Genomic DNA, 23,998 nt, shown 5'->3' with positions numbered 1-23,998 from the left:
GGGATTTAAGAATTAGAAAATAAAAATAAGCAGAAATTAAAAAAAAAAATCACTTGTAATCTCACCCCTCCTAAAGTTAATGTTAAGATTTTGCATTGTATAGGCCGGGCGCAGTGGCTCATGCCTGTAATCCCAGCACTTTGGGAGGCTGAAGCGGGCAGATCATCTGAGGTCAGGAGTTCGAGACCAGCCTGGCCAACATGGTGAAACCCCGTCTCTATTAAAAAACACAAAAATTAGCCGGGCGTGGTGGCAGGTGCCTTAATCCCAGCTACTTGGGAGGCAGAGGCAGGGGAATCATTTGAACCCGGGAGGCGGAGGTTGCAGTGAGCTGAGATAAAGCCATTGTACTCAAACCTCGGGGACAAGAGTGAGACTTCTCTCAAAAAAAAAAAAAAAAGTTGCTGTATATAATGAATGTATATTATGAATTATTTACAAAAATGGGATCATAGTATATAAACGGTTGTGACTTGATAGTTTATCACTCTAAAATCTGTCCAGAAATATTACTTTAATGTTCAAATGATTGTCATCTCAGCACTGTCCTATACCTGATAGATAAAATCAATCTGGCTGGGCACAGTGGCTCATACCTGTAATCCCAGCACTTTGGGAGGCTGAGGCAGGTGAATCACTTGAGGCCAGAAATTCGAGATGAGCCTGGCCAACGTGGTTAAACCTTGTCTCTACTAAAAATAGAAAAACCAGCTGGGCATGGTGGCGGGCACCTGTAATCCCAGTTACTTGGGAGGCTGAGGCAGGAGAATCGCTTGAACCTGCGAGGTGAAGGTTTCAGTGAGCTGAGATCACACCAGCCTGGGCAACAGAGCAAAACTCCGTCTCAAAAGAGAAAAGAAATCTATAGATAACAATCCTTCCAGGTTGTAAATATTATTAACCAACCACAGAAAAGTATGAAGTGGGTACCAAGTAAATGAGCACGTACACTCTTCTGACACTTTAGTCTGAATTTAGTCTGACAACTTCGACTAAATTCAACTTACTTTATTCAATGAAATACCTCAAATAAATATTATATGTTTATTTTTTATTTATCTTCTAGGTAACTCAGTATCTTGTTTTTTACAATAAAGATTCATTTTACTCTTAACTATGTTAAAATGCTAAAATTAATTAATTTCCATCTATTTGGGGATAAAACATGGCTTAAGAACAATCTCATGCATTTTACTCATCTGATTTTACCAAATACTGTTTCTGACACCAGAAAAGAGTAAGACAGTAGAAGATGTCATTTCCATTAATTCTTTTGGTTAATACGATCTCAAATCAAAACATTTTAAGGAGACTATTTACATCTAGGGCTTGTCCTATAGTTGGGCTGGAATAAAATTGTTTATAACAAAACTTCACTTTCAACAGCAAATCGATATGCCTGTTCAGGGTTTTTCTCTTCCATCAACGTTTTCAAAATCAAACTCACTTTCTACTACATATACAGATTTTAAATGCAAAGACATTACCACTCAAGAATTTTTTTTTTCCCTCTGCTTTTAGGATTAAACTGACCTGTTAAAAGTTGACTACAAAAGGTAGAAAGAAAATTAAAGAGTTACACTGCTCAGTAACAACTGGTAAGCCTTTTATGTGATTACTAATAATCTCTATTCCTAATGTAGTAAATCAACATTGATATTGTAGAAAGAACCAAACGTAAGGTACATATTACAAAGTATTTGACAAAGGGACTAAAAGGTGAATATAAATACCTTATAGAGGATTTCATCAGCACACTTCACTTGAAATGCACCTGGCTGCAGGTAACCATGTTAGTAAAGGATATCCTTTCTTCCAGGCTACCATTTAGTGTTAATTCGGAAAAATCTGTAATCAAAAAGAGAGTGAGATCAGAATTGCTTAACACCCTGCTTTGCTACCATGTATAATGCTGAATTTTACACCAATGCAATAACTAAGAGGTGGTCTAAATGGCAATGTGTCTTCTACTTTAAGAGAATTCATTGGAAAAAATTCAGTAGGGACACTTGCTTTAGATATGAAACTCTTGATACATTTAAAACATGATTAAATAAACTTAAAATGAAGCAGATTATTTTTTAATTATATATATTTTTAATGTGGAAACTTACTGCTTTACTTTTTGTGCCATATTAACTAGGGTTACACAACTGTCTTTTTTCCAATTCTAACATAAATTTCAGAAAATAATTTCTATTTAAGATTTGTAGTCTTAGGGCTAGACACATATCCATTTTTCTTCCAAAGACTATTTTATTTCAAAAATAAATGGTCCAATCAGCATTTAGATGGGATAATGTCCACTTCCTTGTGGGTCAACATTTTGGTTTCCATATTTTCATCATTATCAACAATCATTTACTGAGCACCCACTGGGTGAGCAGCACTCCACTGGACACTTTTTCTCCCCCATTAACTCCAAATCATTACCCTCTCTTTCCATGGTGGCTAAAAGTACACTTTCCTCTCTTAAGTTTCCCTGCCTTTGATATCAACTGTTTTACTCAAGAGCATCATGCCATTAAATATCTTGAAAAGCTAGTATTTGACTTAAGTGCTCAGTCCAAAGAAATAATATATCTAACTCCTTAAAAGCATATTATCTTTGACAGGAAGTTAAATATTTTCAGCCATACTTATAATTAACACTTTGTTTGTTTGAATAGCCCATGACTTATACAAATGAGATTCCCCCTTCAAGAGTGGGTCTTGCTTTGGGGCTAAAAGACACTGAATAATTTCTAGACAGACACATCAAGAATATATGATGGGTACAAGAGGTTATAAAGTTCAAGCCAAAATGGAGTTTAAGTGTGTTTCTAAGCACACAAATATATGATTTTATAAGAATTCCTTGTTTTTATAAAAGGAGTCACTGGACCAATGCACTAGAAAATTGCTTTAACTCCAACATTCAAAATAACTTTCACTCTTTTTTGATGCAATCCACGTCAAAAAGACTTTAAATGATATGTTTAGTATACTTGCTTATTCAGCTTATTAGGAAAAGGTGTTTCATCTTGTATGAATTTCCTCAAAACAGAACTCTAATCTCTACAAAATAAAATTTACTTAATTTTTTTGGAGACAGAATTTTGCTGTTGCTGCCCAGGCTGGAGTGCAATGGTGCGATCTCGTCTTACTGCAACCTCTGCCTCCCAAGTTCAAGCAATTCTCCTGTCTCAGCCTCCTGAGTAGCTGGGATTACAGGAACCCACCACCACGCCTGGTCAATTTTTTCTATTTTTAGTAGAGACAGGGTTTCACCATGTTGGCCAGGCTGGTCATGAACTCCTGACCACATGTTTTCTTCTTTAAAAGACATATTTCTTCTTTAAATTCTTTAAAGAATACATGTTTCTTCTTTAAAAAACAATAGATGTAGATAGAATGTTTCTTTTTGGTTGGTGATTCTAAGCCACAGTTGCACAATGGAATCACCTGAAGAACGTTAGGAATTACTCCTGTCCCAGCTGTACTTCCAGAGATTCTGATATACTTGCTATGAGCAACAGAACTTTTTTTTTTTTTTTTTTTTTGAGACAGTGTCTTGCTCTGTTACACCGTCTGGAGTGCAGTAGCACAACCACAGTTCACTGCAGCCTCAACCTCCTGGGCTCAACTAATCTTCCCACCTCAGCCTCCCAAGTAGCTAGGACTACAGGCACATGCCACCACACGCAGCTAATTTTTGTATTTTTTGTACAGATCGGGTCCCACTGTGTTAACCAGGCTGGTGTTGAACTCTTAGCCTCAAAGTGATCCTCCCACCTTAGCCTCCCAAAGTGTTAGGATTACAAATTGTGAGCCACTGCACCTAGCTTAGGCAATAGAACCTTAAAAGCTCCACAGATGATTCTAATGTTCAGTCCAAACTGGTAATCATCTCTGCAATCACCATTCCACATCTCATGGCTAAAGCTGGGTTGTATCCTTCTAGATCTTTTTCTAAGTCCCCGTCTCCATGTTTTTGCTACCGTAAGCAATACCACAAATTAACAACCTTGTTCATAGGTCTGTTTGCACATGTCTGATTATATGTGTGTAAAAAATTCCTACTGATGAAACTGCTAGGCCAAAGAATGTATGTATGTATGTATGTATGCATTTATTTTTTGAGATGGAGTCTTGGTCTGCCACGCAGGCTGAAGTGCAATGGCAGGATCTTGGCTCATTGCAACCTCCCCCTCCCAGATTCTAGCAATTCTTCTGCCTCAGCATCCCGAGTAGCTGGGATTACAGGCACACACCACCATGCCCAGCTATTCTTTTACAATTTTGATGGGTACCACCTTCCACAGAAGCTGTACAACTTTACATTCCAACCAGAAATGTGTGAGAGTGATTGCCTATTTTCCCATACCCACGCCAGCACTGACACCAAACTTTTTGATCTTTGCTAATATGGAAAAGGTATTTATATAATATAAATTTGCATTTCTCTAATTATAGGTGAGGTTGAGCATGTGTTATTTTTTTACCTTTTTTTTTATTTTTATTTTTTGAGATGGAGTCTCACCCTGTTGCCCAAGCTGGAGTGCAATGGCACGATCTCGGCTCACTACAACCTCCGTCTCCTGGGTTCAAGCGATTCTCCTGCCTCAGCCTCCCAAGTAGCTGTGATTAGAGGCATGTGCCACCATGCCCAGCTGATGTTTTGTATCTTTAGTAGAGATGGGGTTTCACCATGTTGGTCAGACTGGTCTCGAACTCCTGACCTCGTGATCCGCCCTCCTCGGCCTCCCAAAGTACTGGGATTACAGGCGTGAGCCACCACGCCCAGCCATTCTTTTATATTTTTTAGAGATGGAATCTCGCTATGTTGCTCAGGCTAGCCTTGAACTCTTGGGCTCAAGTAATCTTTCCCACCTCAGCCTCCCAAGTAGCTGGGAGTACAAGCGAGCACATCTTATTTTTAAAATGACACTTGAATTTCCTTTTGGTACACAGTTTACCTTATCCATCTTTCTACTGAGTTACTAATATTTCTCTTACTGAAACATATCCCCTTTTCTGAACATGGGTTGCCAATTTCTTTTTTTTGAGACAAAGTCTCGCTCTGTCACCCAGGCTAGAGTGCAGTGGTGTGATCTTGGCTCACAGCAACCTCCACCTCCCAGGTTCAAGTGATTTTCCTACCTCAGTCTCCCGAATTGCTGGGACTACAGGCATGTGCCACCACGCTGGGCTAATTTTGTGTATTTTTAGTAGAGACAGGGTTTCACCATGTTATCCAGGATGGTCTCAATCTCCTAATCTCATGATCCGCTTGCCTCGGCCTCCCAAAGTGCTGGGATTACATGCGTGAGCACCTGCGCCTGGCCTTTTTTGTATTTTTTTTAGTAGAGACAGGGTTTCACCATGCTGGCCAGACTAGTCTCAAATTCCTGACCTTGTGATCTGCCCCACCTGGGCCTCCCAAAGTGCTGGGATTACAGGCGTGAGCCACAGTGCCCAGCCTGGGCTACAAATTTCTTTTCCTAGTTTATAATTTGTCTGTTTTGCCTCTGATATGTTTTGCCATGCAGAAATTTTTCTATTTTTACAGCTGATTCTCAGTCTTTTATCACTTACAGGGTTTATATCACACTTAAAAAAACACAGCACAATTTTAACTGACAGCTCTCGAAAAATTCAGTTTGGTTATGACTTTGCAGTTCAACTACATGAACAGAGCCTCTAACTGACAGAAATTTCCATTATACCTAAATCAAAATATACTTGGGAGGGCAGGAGCACAAACATTTTCTGGAAAAATTTTTCACAAATTATCAATCAGTAAAATAAAACTATTTGTATTCCCAGCAGTGTAGGCCTTTGTAATCTAATTAACAGATTCTATCTGAAAACTGTCAGATTTGTTTTCAAATAATCCTTACATATTTAAATGAAGGCATTTAAGACCTATATGAATAAGAGACAACAGCACCTTATAACTCACGTGCATAAAGATAGGAGTTTGAAAGGTACTTCCTGAAGCAGGAAGACTTGGTAGGCTAGCTAATTACACAAAGGGCTAAAAGACATTCTTTGCCTAATATGGACCATCTGTGATAGAATACTAGCAATCTCAACCCTTATTTCCACCATGGAGAAGATACTATGGCAGAAATACCATCATCGTTTCAACCAGTGCCCAAAAGTGTCAAGTATGAATCAGCATTTCCACCTTACAACCTATTTTTACTCCTATGTCCACATTGCTTGATCTCTTTTAGTAAAAGTTCCTCTATACAAGATAAGGAGAAAAAGCATTCTTTTGTGATTATAATACACTAAATGTTTCTGGGTATTACAGTTGCATAAAAATCATGATAGTTCTGTGTGCGTGTGCGTGTGGCTGTGTGGTGTGTTTCTGAGACAGGGTTTCACTCTGTTGCCCGGGCTAGACTGCAGTGGTGCGATCGGCTCACTGCAACCTCCACTTCCTGGGTTCATGTGATTCTCCAACCTCAGCCTCCTGAGTAGCTATAACTACAGGAACAAGTCACCAACACCCAGTTAATTTTTGTATTTTCTTTTTGTAGAGGTGGGGTTTCTCCATGTTGCCCAGGCTGGTCTCTAATTCCTGAGCTCAAAGTGATCCACCCGCCTCAGCCTCCCAAAGTGCTGGGATTACAGGCTTGAACCACTGGGCCAAGCAGTTTTCTTTTTTAAAGAATATATTTTACACTTAGAGTTCAGGAAAATTACTTAAAACTGGACCCAGGCCGGGAGTGGCAGCTCACACCTGTAATCCCAGCATTTTGGGAGGCCAAGGCAGGCAGATCATGAGGTCAGGAGTTTGAGACCAGCCTGGCCAACACGGTAAAACCCGTCTCTACTAAAGACATAAAATATTAGCTGGGTGTGGTAGCGGATACCTGTAATCCCAGCTACTTGGGAGGCTGAGGCAGGAAAATCACTTGAACCCAGGAGGCAGAAGTTGCAGTGAGCCAAGATCATACCATTGCACTCCAGCCTGGGCAACAGGGCAAGACTTCATCTCAAAAAAAAAAAAAAAAAAAGAAAAAAACACTGGGCACACAAGAGCTATAATAACAATCCATTCCAGTAAGATTTAGTTTATTTTCTTTTTATTTTTTTGGAGGCAGAGTCTCACTCTGTCGCCCAGGCTGGAGTACAGTGGCACGATCTCAGCTCACTGCAACCTCCACCTCCTGGGTTCAAGGAATTCTTGTACCTTATTCACCTGAGTAGTTGGGACTATAGGCACATGCAACCATGCCTGGCTAATTTTTTGCAGTTTTAGTAGAGATGGGGTTTCACCATGTTGGCCAGGCTGGTCTCAAATTCCTGAGCTCAGACAATCTGCCCGCCCCGGCCTCCCAAAGTGCTGGGATTACAGGTGTGAGCCACTGTGCCCAGCCAGACTTAGTTTATTTTCTATTGGAATTATTTATCTGAACAGATTATAAACCATCTTTACCAGGTTTGTGAAAATTCAGATGGTCTACGGGTGAGCTGTCACTCAGTTGCCAAACTGTCTTAATCTTCTTTTGACCACTATGTATTTCCACTCTCCATTTCTGTGGCTTCTCACTAAGGAAAGAATAAAACAACAAAAGAAAAATTGTCAAAAACAGCCATTTACTTCCTTCCCTCTAAAGCCATTTAGTGAAGTCCTCAAGTGATAAGCACTGAGGACAAAGAGGTAAACGGGTCACAATTCTTGCCCTTGAGGTGTATAGTCAAGAGAGGGAGAAAAACAAGAATAAAAATAACAATTTGGAAAAAAAAAATGCTATAAGAGAGAAATACTAGGTATGTTAGGGGAAAACAGAAGACACGAATGTAACTCAGATTGGGGACTGCAGAGTTGGGGAAATCCTCAGAGGCTGTAGTGTGTGAGCTGAGTATGATATAACAAGGAGTTAGTCAGGCAGATAAGGTCCAGGATGAAGGAATGAAGCATGAGTAGGCACCGAGGGTTAAAAGAGAAGAATGTCTGAAGAAATGCAGTAACAGAGCATCCCTGTGATAGGAGCCATTTAAACAGGAGGAAGTACTGGTGGGATCTGAATTTTTAGGAAGATCATTTTGGCAATGACATAGAAAAGATAACAGAGGCAGAGAGCACAGTTAGGAAAAAGGGTTTTACCACAGTCCAGGTATGAAATGATGCGGATGTGAAACAAAGTTATGATAATGTGAAGATGTAGAGAAGGGGACAATTTCTAGAGTTACCAAAGTCTAGACTCAGTAATCTTTTTTTTTTTTTTTTGAGACAGGGTCTTGCTCTGTCACCCAGGCTGCAGTGCAGTGGCATGATCACAGTTCACTACAGCCTCGACCTCCAGGCCTCAGGCAATCCTCCCACTTCAGCCTCCCTAGTAGCTGGGACTATAAGTGCATGCCACCATGCCTGGCTAATTTTTATACTTTTTTGTACAGATAGGGTTTCACCATGTTGCCCAGGCTGTCGGTAACCATTTAAAGGAATGAGGAATGAGTGGAGAATAAGCACTAGCTTTATGTTTTGGGCATTAGGTAGAGATTAACGATGGCCATCTGAAAGACGAAGTATGGGAGGAGGAAAAAGCACTGAGAAAGAGATGAGGTGTTTGGCTTGACAGTTTGAACTGCTACTTCAATAAGCTGGGGATTCTCAGCTAATAAGCTTTTAGAAAGATGGGTCTGAAGCTCAGAGAAGCTGGAGATGTGGATTATGAATTATCGTTAGCCTAGATGAGTTGAAGCCTTGAGAATAAATGCAATCACCAAGGGAAGATAGGAAGTAATAAGAAAAGAAGGCAGAGGGTAGAGTTCTGGTGAAAAGCGGCAGAGGAAGAAGAACTTGAAAAGAGAACTCTTCTCAGCCTTTCAGGTGGGCCAGAGAGGTAGAAATCAAATTAAGACAGATGCTATGTCACAGAAACTAAGGAGACAGGTTCAAGAAAGCAACAGTGCTAAATGCCAAACAGCCTTATAAGTGCTTACCGAAGTAGGCCGGGTGTGGTGGCTCACGCCTGTAATCCCAGCACTTCATGAGGCCATGGTGGGCGGATTACGACGTCAGGAGTTAGAGACCAGCCCGGCCAACATGGTGAAACCCCGTCTCTACTAAAAATACAAAAATTAGCCGGGCGTGGTGGCCGGCGCCTGTAATCCCAGCTACTTCGGAGGCTGAGGCAGGAGAATCACTTGAAACCAGAAGGCGGTGGTTGCAGTGAGCTGAGATTGCGCCACTGCACTCTAGCCTGGGCAACAAGAGCAAAACTCTCCCTCAAACAAACAAAAAAAAAAGTGCTTACTGAAGTAGGAAGAATTGGTAGACCAACCAATTATATAAGGCGCTAGATAGAAAATAATCTTTTACTGAAATGCATCCACTGGATTTGACAATTAGAAGGCCATTGGTGACCTTTGCCAGAGCAATTTCAGGGGGAGTGATGGGAGTTTGACTAAGAACGAACTAAATAGAGTGGCTGTAGTATGAGAGAAATTTCAAGTATATCATATGCTGAGAGAAGAGTCAGGGAGACCCTCACTGGAGGCAACCTCAGTGTCCACATGGATGAACAATCTATCATCTCAGCCTCACCATACTTTCTCTAATCCCAAACCCTTCTCTCACTCCCACAGTTATACCCTAGACCCTATTATCACTATCCTGGCCATTTTTCTTCTCATCTATCATTTCCTTTCGGGCTATACTTTCCACTCTTCTCTGAAGGAATAACAAATACAGAGAAAAATGAAAGACTAGAGGCCTAACAGTCTAGAGAGAGGTCTGAGAGAAGGAAGAGGGAGAACTCTGTCAGACTGTGGTCACAGATGATTAAGGTTTCAGAGGTGACAAAGCTCTGGGTCATGAGGTCCCTACTGAATATGAACACTGAAATCTTGCCTGGGATCATGGCTGGACTTAAGATAATAAATTAAATTGCTTATTTATTATTATTATTATTATTTTGAGATGGAGTTTCACTTTTGTTGCCTAGGCTGGAGTGCAATGGCATGATCTCGGCTCACTGCAACCTCTGCACCCTAGGTTTAAGCGATTCTCCTGCCTCAGCCTCCCGAGTAGCTGGGATTACAGGTGCATGCCACCACACCTGGCTAATTTTTGTATTTTAAGGAGAGATGGGGTTTCACCATGTTGGCCAGGTTGGTCTCGAACTCCTGACCTCAGGGGATCCACCTGCCTCGGCCTCTGAGGCAATGCTGGGATTACAGGCGTGAGCCACCACGCCCAGCTATTATTATTTCTTAATAGAGACAGGGTCTCATTATGTTGCCCAGGTTGGTCTTGAACTCCTGAACTCAAGTTATCCTCCCACCTCAGCTTCCCACAATGCTAGGATTACCGGCATGAGCCACCACGCCTAGCCAAAACTGCTTACCTTTGATATAAGTTCTTTACAGCAGTTGGTCTGACTGGCAGCTGAAAAATGTGTTGCTCATCAAGAGGATTTTGTTTGTAATATTTTATGCAGATCCTGAAAAAACAAAATTGAACCACCTTTGGAAAAAAGAGCCATTTGAGATAATGGTTTTCTAGTAGTCTAAAGCTCGTAAGGGAAACATTTTATTGAGTACTACTAACTAAAACATCAGGGAATACTTTTAGAGCCACAAAAGTAAACAAACAAAACAACCCCCCAAACCAAACTTAGTTTATGTTTTTTTCTTTGAAAACAAATCTCATTCACTTTTTAAAAATTAATAGACATATTTCTCATAAATATAAAATATATTTGAGGCCAAAGAAAGGCTTCATGCGGAGAGAGGTTACAGAAAGAGAAAAACAACACAAAAAAAAGAGGCAGAAGAGAAACAAAAGTACAGCTTCCATGGTTTTCAGAGTCCAAGGAATTACAGTTAACTCATTCATTCCAATGATCTATAATGGGCAAAAAAAAAAAAAAAAAAAAAAAAAAACCTTTGAGATTCTATAAACAATAACAATTTCAAACTTTCCCCTCTACAACTGAGGCAAATTCTAATTTTTTCCTTTTTTTTTTGAGGTGGAGTCTCACCCTGCCGCCCAGGCTGGAGTGCAGTGGCATGATCTTGGCTCACTGCAATCTCCGCCTCCCAGGTTCAAGCAATTCTCCTGCCCCAGCCTCCCGAGTGGCTGGGATTACAGGCGCATGCTACCATGCTCAGATAATTTTTTGTATTTTTAGTAGAGATGGGGTTTCACCATGTTGGCCAGGCTGGTCTCGAACTCCTGACCTTGTGATCCACCCATCTACGCCTCCCAAAGTGCTGGGATTACAGGCGTGAGCTACCGCGCCCAGCTGGCAAATTCTAATTTTGGAAAATGTAATGGTACATTTCCTTCCAGAGGGAAAAGAAACCCAGTCCTTCCACTGGACAGTTCATTTCCTAATTTGAGGCCTCAAATACACATAAGATACCAGCAGTCTGTGTCTGAGAATTATTCCAAATAACCTCTAGTCAAACTAATTGGAATCTTAAATTACAGCAGTCTCTACGATTGCAGCAGGGCTACTGACAGAGGTCTAGTAATCTATTTGATTCCATTATTATCATTTAGATGGCTGGCAAGGCTATTTTGACCCAAATTGACAGGGGTATAAAGAAGAGAAGGAACTAGTGTTTATTAAGCACCTATTAAGTATCAGGTATGTTATACACATTACATAATTTCATCCTTCCAACAAATACATGAGGTTATTAGATCCTTTTTACAGATGAGGAAACAGGATTCAGTGATGGAAACTTCCTAAGGAAGTTAGGAAGTGATGCAGCCAATGTCAAATCTGATTCCTTTTGAATCCAAAGCCTTTCCTGCCTATGGCACTGACTTAGACTCATGCTACTGTAAAGACAGGATGAAGAGGTTCTATCCTAATTGGTAATAAAAACTGCACATATTTAGGCTGCAACTATTTCAAAAGAAATACATTTATGTATAAGTAAAGAATACAGATATACTTACTGTGTTAATGAAAAGAGGAGTTCATGTTGAGACTTAATGAAAGGCATGCAACTGACTAATATTTCTAGAATATGGTGGAGTTTTTGGACACGATAAACCTGTTCTTGTATATCTACTGATGGAGCAATGAAGTATTCCTGGAATGAAAAAATATAAGCAAAATAGAGATTTAAAGCACTAGTATAACCTTTGTAAAGAATATACATATGCCTGGTACACCTAAATTTGGATGCTTGATAATAGGGATTTTTTTAAAAAAAAAGGCCAAAAGCAGCTAGATAGAATTTCCCACCTTTCAATACTATTATTCAAAATAAATTACAGTCATGCACAATATAACTGTGTTTGAGTCAACAATGGATCACACATATTGTAGTGGACTTTTTTATTTTATTTTTTGAGACAGGGTCTCACTCTGCCACCTAGGTTGGAGTGCCATGGTGTGATCTTGGCTCACTGCAACCTCCACCTCCCAGATTCAAGTGATTCTCCCACCTTAGCCTCCTGAGTAGCTCGGATCACAGGCGTGCGCCACCATACCCAGTTAATTTTTGTATTTTTAGTAGAGACGGGAATTCACCATGTTGGCCAGGCTGGTCTTGAACTCCTGACCTCAAGTGATCCGCCCACTTCGGCCTCCCAAAGTGCTGGGATTACAGGCATAAGCCACCGTGCCCAGCCTACAGTGGTCTTATAAGATCACAATAGAAATGAAAAATCCCTCTCGCCTAGTAGTGACTTTGTAGCTGTAATGGAGTGCAATGCATTATTCCCTTGTTTGCTGTGATATTGGTATGAACAAAACTATTCCTCAAAAAGAGCCTCAGGCAGATGTTTCAGGAGGTATTCCAGAAGGCACTGTTCTCATAGGTGGTAACAGTTCCATGTGTGTTCTTGCTCGTGGAGAGCTTCCAGTGGGACAAGATGTGGAGGCGGAAGACAGTGATACTAATGATCCTGACCCTGTGTAGGCCTAGGCTAATATGTGTGTCTATGTCTTAGTTTTTAACAAATAAATTTAAAACATAAAAAAAGTTAAAAATAGAAAAAAAGCTCATAGAATAATATACAAAGAAAGAATATTTTTGTATACCTGTACAATGTGTTTCTGTTTTAAGTGTTATTATAAAAAAATCAAAAGTTTAGAAAAATTTAAAAGTTTATAATGTAAAAAAGTTATAGTAAGTTATGGTTAATTTTTTATTGAAGAAACAAAGTTTTAAATAAATTTGGTGTAGCCTAAGTGTACAGTGTTTATAGTCTACAGTAGAGTACAGTAATGTTCTACACCTTCACATTCACTCACCACTCACTCACTGACTCACCCAGAGCAACTTCCAGTCCTGCAAGCTCCATTCATGGTAAGTGCCCTGTACAGGTGTCCACGTTTTTATCTTTTATACGTTATTTTTACTGTACCCCTTCTATGTTTAGATACACAAATACCATTATGTTACAATTACCTACAGTATTCAGTACAAAAATATGCTGTACAGGTTTATAGTCTAGGTGTGCAGTAGGTTATACCATCTAAGTTTGTTTACGCCACTCCCTGAAATTTGAACAATAAAGAAATCACTTAATGACACATTGAAAAAAATAATGACACATTTCTCAGAATGTATCCCCATCATTAAGTGAAGCATGACTGTATATACAGATACAGTTGTCCATTGGTATCCATGGAGGATTGGTACCAGGATCCCCCTCGTATACCAAAATCCATGGATACTCAAGTCCCTTATATAAAATAGTATAATATTTGCATATAACCTATGCACACCCTCCCGTATACTTTAAATCACTTCTATATTACTTCACTTCTAGATTACTTGTAATGCCTAATACAACGTAGATCCACATAAACAGTTGTTACATTTACTGTTTAGAGAATGACAAAAAAAAAAAAAAAAGAGAATAATGACAAGAAGTCCACACATACTCAGTACAGACATAATCATCCCTTTTCTTGAGACAGGGTCTTGCTCTGTCACCAACGCTGGAGTGCAGATAGACAAAAAAGTAGCCTATGATCACAGCTCACTGCAGCTTCAACTTCCCCTGCTCAAGTGAGCTTCCTACCTCAGCCTCCCAAAGTAGCTGGGATCACAGGCACAGACAACCATGTCTGGCTAAGTTTTTTATTTTTGTAGAGATGGAATCTCCCCATGTTACCCAGGCTGATCTCACACTCCTGGGCTCAAGTGATCCTCCCAAAGTGTTGGGATTACAGGTGGGAGCCACTGTGCCCAGCCTATTTTCTTTTTTTAAACGTTTTCAATCTGCAGTTGGTTGAATCCATGGGTGCAGAACCCACAGACATGGAGGAACAAGTGTGTGTGTATGTGTGTGTAGTTTTTGTTAGAACATGTTTCCACTAAAAATATATACCCTTAATAAAATGTTTAAAATTTGAATAGTAAAAATTAAACCTCAGAAGGATCCAGTTGAGTCTATTTTGCACAACAGATATAGCTAGTTTTTCTATCTTGTATTTTCATAAGAGAGAAATGATAAACAAATTGAAACCATAAATTCATTTTCAAAAGGATCTTCCAATGAACGTCAAAGATCAGTACAGACAGTAGTCAACCTTCTAAAGTTTCTAAATGGGCTAGGAAAATACAACAAAGTTCATAATGATGACCCTGAAGCCCAGAAGTATATATTAAAGATTATATATTTTTTGGAAAATAAACTTTCAAGTGTAATATAAATGGATAAGAAGAATATAAAACAAACATTGCTTTACAGAACCTATCAAAGAAAGGCATTCCCTAACCATTCTAGATAGATGAGATGTGTGGTAGTACATTGGCTTGAGTAGGATATAACTATATATAAATATCACAAATTTATAGAGAGTCAGAAATGACATTGAATGGTCTACTTTTTTGTCTATCTTACTACACAGTAATAATTAAGGGCACTGACTTTTCTTATTTATCTCTTTCCCAGGATCTAGGAGAGTGGCTGACATATTGTTGGCAGTTAATAACTGCACACAGAGTGACTGAATAAAAGAAAAACCAACTTTAGAATAAAAAAACTCACCAAATGATTCAAAGATGCAAGTTCCTGACCTATTAAGAAAAAACACATACATGCAAAAACACTTCAGGTATTTTCTATTACATGTTAAGGAATCTATATATCCTACATGAAAGAGACTGTCAAGCTAAGTAGTTCCTCACAAAAGGCCAAGTTTTCTGTTATATTATACCATAAATATATACTAATACTTAGTCTAAAAATGATCACAGCTTCTTCCTCATAAAAACAATCAAATGTGGAGCATTAAAACAGCCTCTCATAAAAGGAACGTTTTATTTACAATACTAACTTCATAGAACCTCAAATGTTTGAACTAAAAACAAATAAATTATCAAGAACTATGGATATAACGAATTTGATATCTTTATTGGGGGGAAACTAAGGCCCAGAGATGGGAAATGCTTGTCTCATAGTGAACCAGGTATGAAGTCAGGAAGGACTACAGATGATGAGGGGCAAGCAGAGAGAGAAAATTTGAGAGTATCTATGAGTGATAACTGTGATGTGTTTTTTAATTTTTTGAGCCAGGAAAGAGACTTACCTATGAAAAAACTGATATAATCTTTCTTTAGTTTGTCCAAACCAATTTCCAAAAGCATTTGAACTGGAGTAGTCCCACTGAGAGAAACTGTGTCCATGGTTCCATGATAAGACTGATGAATGAGCTTACTTAGTAAACTGTTACTTCCACTATGGAGCTAGAAATCAAGGAAATTTTATAAAACCATGAATACATACACAAACCCAGCAAGCAAAAAAGAAGCAAATTACAGTAGCTACAAGCTAAAAATTATAAGCTTGCATTCTTAGTCTCCTAAGACTATAAACTGTTTGAACAAAACCCCCCAAGTTATGAACGTCAGTTTTTTGTTTTTTGTTTTTTTTTTTTTTTTGAGACAGTCTTGCTCTGTTGCCCAGGACAGAGTGCAGTGGCACGATCTTGGCTTACAGCAACCTCCACCTCTTGGGTTCAAGCAATTCTCCCGCTTTAGCCTCCCGAGTAGCTGGGCTTACAGGAGCATGCCACCACACCGGGCTAATTTTTGTATTTTTAGTAGAGATGGGGTTTCACCATGTTGGCCAGGCTGGTCTCAAACTCCTGACCTTATGATCTGCCCGCCTCGGCCTCCCAAAGTGCTGGGATTACAGGTGTAAGCCACGGTGCCTAGCCTGAATGTCAGTTTTTAAAATTCCATTCCTGGGACTGGGCGCAGTGGCTCACACCTGTAATTCCAGCACTTGGGAGGCTGGGAAGGGCAGATCACTTGAGGTCAGGAGTTTGAGACCAGCCTGGACAACATGGTGAAACCCCATCTCTAACAAAAATATAAAATTGGCCAGGCGCAGTGGCTCACACCTGTAATCCCAACACTTTGGGAGGCTGAGGCAGGCGGATCATGAGGTAACGAGATCAAGACCATCTGGCTACCTCGGTGAAACCCTGTCTCTACTAAATATACAAAACATTAGCCAGGTGTGGTGGTATGCACCTGTAGCCCCAGCTACTCAGGCGAATCGTTTGAACCCGGGAGGGCAGAGGTTGCAGTGAGCCGAGATTGCGCCACGGCACTCCAGCCTGGACAACAGAGCGAGACTCTATCTCAAATAATAATAATAATAATAATAATAAATATTTTTAAAAAATTAACTGGGCATGGTAGGGAGCGCCTATAGTCCCAGCTTGGGAGGCTGAGGCAGGAGAATAGCTTGAGCCTGACAGGCAGAGGCTGCAGTGAGCTGAGATTGCACCACTGCACTCTAGCCTGGGCAACAGAGCAAGACTCTGGCTCAAAAAAATAAAAATAAATAAATAAATAAATAAATACTTAAAAAAATAGGCCAGGCCTGGTGGCTCACACCTGTAATCCCAGTAGTTTGGGAGGCCGAGGCAGGCAGATCACAAGGTCAGGAGATCAAGACCATCCTGGCTAACACGGTGAAACCCTGTCTCTACTAAAAAATAGAATAAATTAGCCAGTCATGGTAGCGGGTGCCTGTAGTCCCAGCTACTCGGGAGGCTGAGGCAGGAGAATGGCGTGAACCCGGGAGGCGGAGCTTGCAGTGAGCCAAGATTGTGCCATTGCACTCCAGCCTGGGCAATAGAGCGAGACTCCATCTCAAAAAATAAATAAAATAAAATAAAATAAAATAAAATAAATAAAATACCATTCCTATCTCATTTGATTAAGTTCAAAGCAACTAAGAAGGGTTTAAACTTATCATCCTCAGATATAATTCCACCAAAGAGAAGCCAGAGTTGTTCCTTTGAAATTTTACAACTAGGAATTCTCTTCTCCTAGCTGATTTAAGTGCTATTGGGCATCTTTTTCCACAACTGAACATCTTCATCTACACCACAAATCTGTTGCTGCAGTAAAACAAACTCCCTCAATGGTCCATGCATGTTCATAAGGAACATTGGCTACAATATCCAACATACGAACCTGATAATTTGTAAATTAAAAAGAGCTGTGAATTTACAATTTAATATGTGTTCCAAATGTTAATTCATTTTAGGTACACAAAAAATATCTGTCATTTTCCCACTACTTTCTATTTCTCTACTTTAACTTTCATCATAATCTTTGCAAGGTCTTTTTACAATATATACATAAATAGTTTCACTTTGTTTGCACTTAGTACATGGTAAGGTTATACTTGTAAACATTTCATGAACACAGAAACTCTCAAGAGAAAAATTCAACGGCTAAAACTAAAATGCCTAGAATCACTAATGCCCAATTAAGCAGAGCTTGCACGCCTTTACTCTGGAATGTACCTTTGTTCACACATATAAAAGTTTATAACTTTTATAATTATGAATTGGCAGTCATATTATCTAAAGTAATTCCTATTAAAAATCTTTTTGTTTTTAATTTTTTACCTAGATTTTTCTTGACTATAAAAGTAGCACAAATTCATTGTGGAAAATTCATAAAGTAGATATAACACAGTTGGAAAAAATCTTTTCTTTTTTTGAGGTGGAGTCTTACTCTGTTGCCCAGGCTGGAGTGGAGTGGTGCAATCTCAGCTCACTGCAACCTCCGCCTCCTAGGTTCAAGCAATTCTCCTGCCTCAGACTCCTGAGTATCTCGGATTACAGATGCCTGCCACCATGCCCGGCTAATTTTTTTGATTTTCAGTAGAGGCGGGGTTTCACCATATTGACTAGGCTGGTCTTGAGCTCCTGACCTCAAGTGATCTGCCAGCCTCAGTCTCCCAAGAGTTGGAATTACAGGCGTGAGTCACCGCGCTTGACCGGAAAAAGTCATCTGTAACCCTTCCACCAGAGGTGACTGCTCTTAAGATTTTTAGCATATTTGTTTCCATATTTTTCTCTCTAAAAGTTACATTGATATAATTGTGTATATTCCTTTTTATCGAATATTGTAAGCATTTCTCCATATCATTTGTCAGCATCATTTTTTCAGCAACTACTACACGTGCCATATATAGCTATATCAGTATTTACTTAGCCATTCCATTAGCAAGGGAAATTTAGGTCATTTAAAATTTTATGCCAATATTAATGAGGCTGTGATGACTATTCTGATACATAAAGTCTAGATACATATTTATGTGTATGAGCTTAGGGTACATCGTAACAAAAGAATTCTTGGTTCAAAGGCCATGATACATTGTGAGGATCTCAATACATTACCAAATTGCTTTTTAGAGAACATTCCAATTTGCATTCTCATCAGTAGTGTATGAGAATACTCATTCACAGCAACACTTAACAATGACAATATTAGTAGTTTACACACACTGGGCACTTAACTATGAGCTAGGCACTAGGTGCGTTACATGGATATCATTAGTCAATCCTGGAACACTACGACGTAGATACTATTCTTACCTTTACTTTACAGATGAGGATGTTGGGACACAGAAAAGTAAAGGAACCTGGCCAACTTGACACAGCTAGAAAGTAGCAGAGCTGAAATTCAGACTCAGGCAGTCGGCTTCAGAGCCTGTGTCTTTTTTTTTTTGAGACGGAGTCTTGCTCTGTAGCCCGGGCTGGACTGCAGTGGCCCGATCTCAGCTCACTGCAAGCTCCGCCTCCCGGGTTTACGCCATTCTCCTGCCTCAGCCTCCCGAGTAGCTGGGACTACAGGCGCCCGCCACCTCGCCCGGCTAGTTTTTTTGTATTTTTAGTAGAGACGGGGTTTCACCGTGTTAGCCAGGATGGTCTCGATCTCCTGACCTCGTGATCCGCCCGTCTCGGCCTCCCAAAGTGCTGGGATTACAGGCTTGAGCCACCGCGCCCGGCCAGAGCCTGTGTCTTTAACTATCATGCCATGCTGTTGAGAAAATGATCTGACACACACTATGAAACCTACCCATGGCTGTATATCACCACGTTGTAGACTCTGGATGATCAATGTGAAACACTTCACCAAGTCTTGGTATGAAATCACACCTTGGAAAACAAGTCAGTGTAACATTATTTTCAGGGTATTTCTACAGATCAAAAATATCGTTCATCTTAAGGATACACAAATGAAGTAGAAAGCAAGAATCTGTACTTTATGGGTAGGGGAAAGGGAAATAAATTAAAGTGGCAAAAAAAAAAAAAGATTTAATGCATTTCTAAAGAAAGAAATCAAACTCAGATTGCCAAAAAACAACACGTTTAGTAAAATACTAAAGAATATCTTTTCCTTTTTATAATAATTACAATTTCAGTAAGGTGTTTTGGTTCATATAAATAGAGCATGAAAATTACCTGTCTTATACTTAAAACGGCAGGAAAAAAGGATAATTCTACAAATTACTTTGTCTTAGTACAATTCTTACACAGAATGTACCAATGTATCGTTAGAAATGAATTAGATAAAGTTAAGAACCAGACTTCCCCACAAGACTAGTGGTACACACTGTATTATTTCCAAAAGACTTAAAAATTAAACCTAAGAAATAAGAGGAAACATTTAAATAATGACGAACACCTACTACTGCTCATTTTGCACCACAGTTGCTCAGCAAAATCAAGATCACTCCGAGCTTTGAAAAGACGCTTGACGGAACGATCGACTGCAGCAGTGTCATGCTTCACTGTCTGAAAAAGAGGCAAGCTTCAGAGAATACTCATTTTTTTTTTTAAGTGAAATAATTTAAGCCTTCAAATGCTGCTCTGAGAAATTATGGATTCATGAACACACATAAAGATATGAATGCATTTTCTACAACTTCATTCACTAATGAGGAGATACAAATCAACAGTGAAAAACAAGACCCTTAATATTGTTTTAAAACTGTAATGCCTAAAAGTGAGCATTCAGCTTTCCTTCCGTGTAAAAAAAATAATTAAATTACCTTGGTCTCCATTTTCCTATTTGTCAGATGAGAATATATGTAGTTTAACAGTACCATCTTATAGTATACTAATATATGATAGTAGAGTCATCTTATAGTAATATTAACATATTCATTTCTACTTCTCTGCAATTGAGCAACTAATAATACATATGTATCAGTTCTCTTCAAAAATATTTATCAGTTCTGGCCAGGCAGTGGCTATGCCTGTAATCTCAGCACTTTGGGAAGCCAACGCAGGTGGACTGCTTGAGCCCACGAGTTCAAGACAAGCCTAGGCAACATAGTGAGACCCCATTTCTACAAAAAATTAAAAAATTAGCCAGACATGGTGGTCCACACCAGTAGTCCCAGCTACTCGAGGACCTGAGTTGGGAGGATCGCTTGAGCCCTGGAGGTCAAAGCTGCAGTGAGCCGTGATGGAGTCACTGTATTCCAGCCTGGGTGACACAGCAAGACCTTGTCTCAAAAAATAATAATAATAATTAAATTAAATTAAAATATTTATTAGTTCTTAAGGAAAACAATAACCAGTGCTGACAGTAAAGATCAACAGAAATTCCCCCTAACATCATCACTGGCCATCAGAAAAATGTAAATCAAAACCACAATGAGATACCATCTCACACTAGTTAGAATGGCGATCATTAAAAAGTCAGGAAACAACAGGTGCTGGAGAGGATGTGGAGAAATAGGAATGCTTTTACACTGTTGGTGGGAGTGTAAACTAGTTCAACCATTGTGGAAGACAGTGTGGCGATTCCTCAAGGATCTAGAACTAGAAATACCATTTGACCCAGCAATCCCATTACTGGGCATATACCCAAAAGATTATAAATCATGCTGCTATAAAGACACACGCACACATATGTTTACTGCGGCACTATTCACAATAGCAAAGACTTAGAACCAACCCACATGTCCATCAATGATAGACTGGATTAAGAAAATGTGGCACATATACACCATGGAATACTATGCAGCCATAAAAAAGGATGAGTTCATGTCCTTTATAGGGACATGGGTGAAGCTGGAAACCATCATTCTGAGCAAACTATCACAAGGACAGAAAACCAAATACTGCATGTTCTCACTCATAGGTGGGAACTGAACAATGAGAACACATGGACACAGGGTGGGGAACGTCACACACCAGGGCCTGCCGGGGGTGGGGGAAGGGGGAGGGTAGCATTAGGAGATATACCTAATGTAAATGATGAGTTAACGGGTGCAGCACACCAACGTGGCACATGTATACATATGTAACAAACCTGCACGTTGTGCACATGTACTCTAGAACTTAAAGTTAAAAAAAAAAAAAAAAAAAATTCTCCCTAAATGCTGCCTTGATATACCAAATCCATTTGCAATGGTACAACATGAAAGATGTCAGCATAACTGAATTTTAAAAGCTATTTCTGTGTCTATTTCTAACTGATAATAATCACTTACCTCAACCTCAGTGTCTTTTTTTGTAGAATCACCAAATCCATCCAGCTTATTTAAGTCTAGAAAGTGGCAGAAGTGTATTAGCTCTTGATTTTTCTGCTTTCCAAATTATTTCCATCCTAATCCTATTTTCAAATGGTAAATGGGGACAGTAGAAGCATAACTGAGGATTTTAGCAAATCACTGAACTCTCTGGTGGAGACTATAATAGATACCCCTCAGGTGGGGGTGTGAAGATGAACCGAGGTAACAGAAAAGCCCCTGACACCTGGCATCAGGCACGTGCTAGGTATATAGAGGCTACTGTTGCATCTCCTTTTTCCTTCAATCTCAAACATAAATTAAATTTTATTAATTCTTAGGATTACTTAGCTCTCTACCATCAGCAATTCAGAACAAAAGCTGTCCCTCTGACCATTACAGATCTCATAGCTTTGTATATATGCCAATCAAAAAAGAATATCAAGCTTAAAGAGAAACTTATATTTAAACAAAGCAAGTATAAATTCTCAATGAATAAAAACAAGTAATACACCATTCAGAAATTCCTGCACAAGTTCAACAGCAGATTTTGCTTCCAGAGGCTCGAGCCATTCAGTGACACCAGTCCTCAAACCATCAGCCAAAACCTACGGGAGATTTAAAAACCCCAAAAACTTGTTAGCAGAAAACACTGTTTAATCAATAAGCATGTATGTAATAAAAATATTAATTGCAGTAACATTTCTTGAGTGTTTATTACATCCCAGGTACTGCTGTGGTGCTTTATATATAGTACATGTTATTTAATCCTAACAAAACTCTATGGTAGATAATACTATTATTCTCATCTTACTGAGGCTAAGAGAGATTCAGTAACTTGCTCATGGTCACACAATTAGTAACTGACAGTCAGGACACATACCCCATGGTCTGATCCCAAAGATGGTGCTCTGAACAATGATGCCAAGTGCATAGGTGCTACAGAGGATACTGGATTTGCCCTGGAGATGCTTGTAACTTTGGCAAAGACAGACAGATAAGACAAATGAAATAGTCTGGGGATGAATAAATGTAAACAGTAAGTGGAAGTTTATATTAAAATATATAAATGTGTATGCACATACAATATGTCAATAGACTTAAGAAAAAGCAGTCAAGTTAGGCTGCAATAGCCAGTGAAACAATGTGGAACTTCAGTTGCAACTCAAATGTGGGAACTATAGGCTGGCAGGAAAACGGCATGAAATAAGATGAAGAGGATGGTGTGATCCCAACCAGGGTAGAAAAAGCAACAAAGAAGCAGCGGGAAATAGAACTAGAAGAAATAGCAGCTAAACCATCAAGGGATCTTCAAAAGTTTTTCAGCTTCATAGGCAGAAAACAGCCAATGTTGATTTTTTTTGGCAGGAAAATGACATTGTCTAGTTAAGAACTTCTCTATCAGAAGTACCAAGGATGGATTCCTAGGAAAGAGAAAATACAACATTTCCCAGTTGAAATGCTATCACCTCCCACTCCCCGGAGGAGGTCTTTAGAAAAATATGAAGATGGCTGAGCATGGTGGCTCATGCCTATAATCCCAGCACTTTGGGTGGCTGAGGCGGGTGGATCACTTGAGGTCAGGAGTTCAAGACCAGCCTAGCCAATGGGGCAATCCACACTGTATTTTAGTGCAAACCTGCACTAAAAATACAAAAAAATTAGCCGGGCGTGGTGGTGGGTACCTGTAATCCCAGCTACTGGGGAGGCTGAGGCAGGAAAATCACTTGAACCTAGGAGGCGGAGGTTGTAGTGAGCACCACTGTACTCCAGGCTGGGTGACAGAGTGAGACTCCGTCTAAAAAAAAAAAGAAAAATATGAATATAATTTTGTTGTCATAAATGACTGGGAGTACAAGAGCACTTGGGGCATGGAGTCTGGTGGGGGCCAGAGATGTTAAACATCTTGGTGTGCACACCATGGTCTCAAATCACAAAGAATGTTCCTGCCCAAATGCCAATAGTGCCCCTGTTGAGAAACAATGAATCATCATTAGTGTGGTCCCAGAAGAAGATGGTAAAGATTTTAACTAAGATGAGCACAGTGAAAGAGACTTCAAAGGAGAAAAAGAATTGTATATGTATGGGGGGAGGGTAGCAAGGTATATGTGGAATTAAAGAAAAAATCCTATCCATTTATAAAATATAGGGGGTTGAACACAGAGAGACCATGGCCACATGTATGTCTAAGATTCTGTGGCTTTTTAAGGGAGACTCGAATTAAGCAAACACACAATTAAA

The 23,998-nt window shown here is 39.5% G+C and overlaps 1 protein-coding gene across 4 annotated transcripts in view; it reads right to left on the bottom strand.

The window, feature by feature from the left end:
- ZWILCH (zwilch kinetochore protein) overlaps positions 1-23,998 on the bottom strand; it is a 45,685-nt gene that overhangs the window by 868 nt on the left and 20,819 nt on the right. For all 4 annotated transcript variants that reach the window (XM_008016166.3, XM_008016169.3, XM_008016168.3 and 1 more), the window contains 10 exons: positions 22,272-22,365; positions 21,740-21,795; positions 19,925-20,030; positions 19,312-19,391; positions 15,510-15,666; positions 14,969-14,997; positions 11,915-12,051; positions 10,350-10,445; positions 7,433-7,545; positions 1,734-1,848 (listed from right to left, as the gene is read on the bottom strand). In XM_008016166.3, coding sequence (XP_008014357.1) covers positions 1,760-1,848; positions 7,433-7,545; positions 10,350-10,445; positions 11,915-12,051; positions 14,969-14,997; positions 15,510-15,666; positions 19,312-19,391; positions 19,925-20,030; positions 21,740-21,795; positions 22,272-22,365 — 957 coding nt within the window. In that variant the 3' untranslated portion in view covers positions 1,734-1,759. The remainder of the gene's footprint in view (positions 1-1,733; positions 1,849-7,432; positions 7,546-10,349; positions 10,446-11,914; positions 12,052-14,968; positions 14,998-15,509; positions 15,667-19,311; positions 19,392-19,924; positions 20,031-21,739; positions 21,796-22,271; positions 22,366-23,998) is intronic.

Source organism: Chlorocebus sabaeus, chromosome 26, assembly GCF_047675955.1.
Source record: "Chlorocebus sabaeus isolate Y175 chromosome 26, mChlSab1.0.hap1, whole genome shotgun sequence".
NCBI lineage: Eukaryota > Metazoa > Chordata > Mammalia > Primates > Cercopithecidae > Chlorocebus > Chlorocebus sabaeus.
Note: the sequence above shows the minus strand (reverse complement) of the source record. Positions and strands in the feature narration are given on the sequence as shown.